The 2,071-nt window shown below is 44.4% G+C and overlaps 1 gene segment (V, D, J or C); it reads right to left on the bottom strand.

The window, feature by feature from the left end:
• Positions 1–1,031: 1,031 nt before the first annotated feature.
• On the bottom strand, positions 1,032–1,590 carry LOC102812007. The segment is given in 2 exon segments: positions 1,032–1,348; positions 1,542–1,590. Coding segments are annotated over 2 exon segments (366 nt in total).
• Between the last annotated feature and the right edge of the window lie 481 nt (positions 1,591–2,071).

Genomic DNA, 2,071 nt, shown 5'->3' with positions numbered 1-2,071 from the left:
TCGATTTTTTCTGTTCACGAAATGACTTAATGGCATTTTATTTCCATATTAAACAACTTGCTGAAGATTATTGTTGTTGTTAAGGACTTTGGGGTAGATGAAGTACTTTCAAGTCGATTCTGAATCACAGCGATCCTGTAGCGGGTGTCCAAGAATGGGCTGAGGGGTTTGAACCCTCAACCTTGTGGTAAGCCATCAAGCACTTATCCTCCAGAGCCAATTTGCTGAAGATACTTGGAAACAAATGTAAGGGTAGTCTAGGCATTTCCCTACTGCAACGTTTTGCAAGTCAGTGTATTCATGTCTTTACTGGGGTATCTTCTATCATCTTTATCTTTTCCATGGAGTCTTGAAGTACATTTCCCAGAATCTCCTTTCTCTATAGTTTCCTGTCGTGTTGTCAAAAAATGGACCCGACCATAAGATGCATTTGAAGGAACGTATTCACTACTCTCCATCAGCACCTTCAGGCAGATCCTCAGACAGAAATGAAGAAAAGAGAGCACACAGTGAGAGAAACAGCACCTCCACCCTGGACACCAACACAGGTCAGAGGACCATAGAGTTAGGGACCAGATACCTTCAGTTACAGCTGCACTTGGTCTATGGAGAATCATATGAGAATCACTCATTTCCATTTTCTGCTTCCCTGGCAAGGAGAGTCCCATGGCTTTGAAAGTTGTTCAAATTCTAATACCTAAATAGAACGGTTATAACAGGTCCTGCTTAAAATATTAAGAGTGACTCACTTTTGAAATACGAGCTCTGATTGACACTAAACCCCAGCACTATAATTTCTGTCCTTCATTAAATGAGGACAGGCACTGTCTATGTCTGTGCTACTGGGACTAAGGAGAAGCAATCCCAGTAGGGAGGCTGAGGAGTCAACCTAGCTCCTACTACAAAAACAAGAAAGGACCTTCACAGAGTGGTTACATCTGAAAAGGTACTAAGCAGAAAGAGGCCCAAAGGGAAGCAGCTGGGAGAGCCCAGCCTCACACATGTGCTCCCCAGGGTGGTGGGGTTTATGTTCAAGCATGTAACACTGTGGGAGGGAAATTATTATACTGCTGACAGTAATAAGTTCCCAAATCTTCAGCTTCCAGGCTGCTGATAGTGAGAGTGTAGTCTGTCCCAGACCCACTCCCACTGAATCTTTCTGGGATGCCATCGGCTCTCTTAGATGCATAATAGATGAGGAGCCTGGGAGGCTGCCCAAGTTTCTGCTGATACCAGTTTAAGTAGCTGTTAACACTCTGACTGGACTTGCAGGTGAGGGAGACTCTTTCACCAGGAGACAGAGAGAGGGAAGCTGGGGACTGAGTCAGAACAATGTCTCCCATGGCGTCTGAAGTTGGAAATAAAACACAAAGTCACTCATAGGATTTCGATCATAAAACACTGTCTACCTGCAGACCTTATCTATATTCCAAATAAGCCAATATTTATTAATTTTTCTTGCCTAATAAACGTGTCAGGTCCCAGGACCTAAAAACATTGAAAAAACATTTTACTGAGACACCCATCCCTATTCCCCTTACCTGGGAGCCAGAACACTAGCAGGCAGAGAAGCTGAGCTGGGCCTTCCATGGTTCACTCTGTGCCCCAAGTGAGTCAGATCTTCCCCTGAGTGCAGACCCAACATTCATATGGGCTCTGGAGGACCAGGGGGACTGGGAGGAATATGCAAAGCAGGTGGGTGGGCCAGCTGGGCTTCCAGCTGCAGAGAGGCTTTGTCTGCTCTTCTCTGCACATGAGCAACCATCCTCAGGAGGCCCAGTCAGAAAAGCCTTAGACTCAGACTTAGGGCAAAATTTCCAAGGGTCACTGAATTTAACTATTGTACAATGCACTGGAATGCAAGATTGGTTTGAACCACAAGGTTGTCAGTTCAAACTCACCAGCTGCTCCTGTTAACATGTCACTATGAATCTAAACTGACTTAATGGCATTTAAAATCAAATATAAAAACAAGCATTATTAACCAAGCATCAATCAAATGGTGTTTCTCACAAGTTTTTAGGGCACAAGCTAGAGGCTAAGTTGTTGAGGGCTACTGGAGACGACTTGA

The sequence above is a fragment of the Chrysochloris asiatica genome, unplaced genomic scaffold (genome assembly GCF_000296735.1).
Source record: "Chrysochloris asiatica unplaced genomic scaffold, ChrAsi1.0 scaffold00608, whole genome shotgun sequence".
In the NCBI taxonomy this organism is placed as follows: Eukaryota; Metazoa; Chordata; class Mammalia; order Afrosoricida; family Chrysochloridae; genus Chrysochloris; species Chrysochloris asiatica.
Note: the sequence above shows the minus strand (reverse complement) of the source record. Positions and strands in the feature narration are given on the sequence as shown.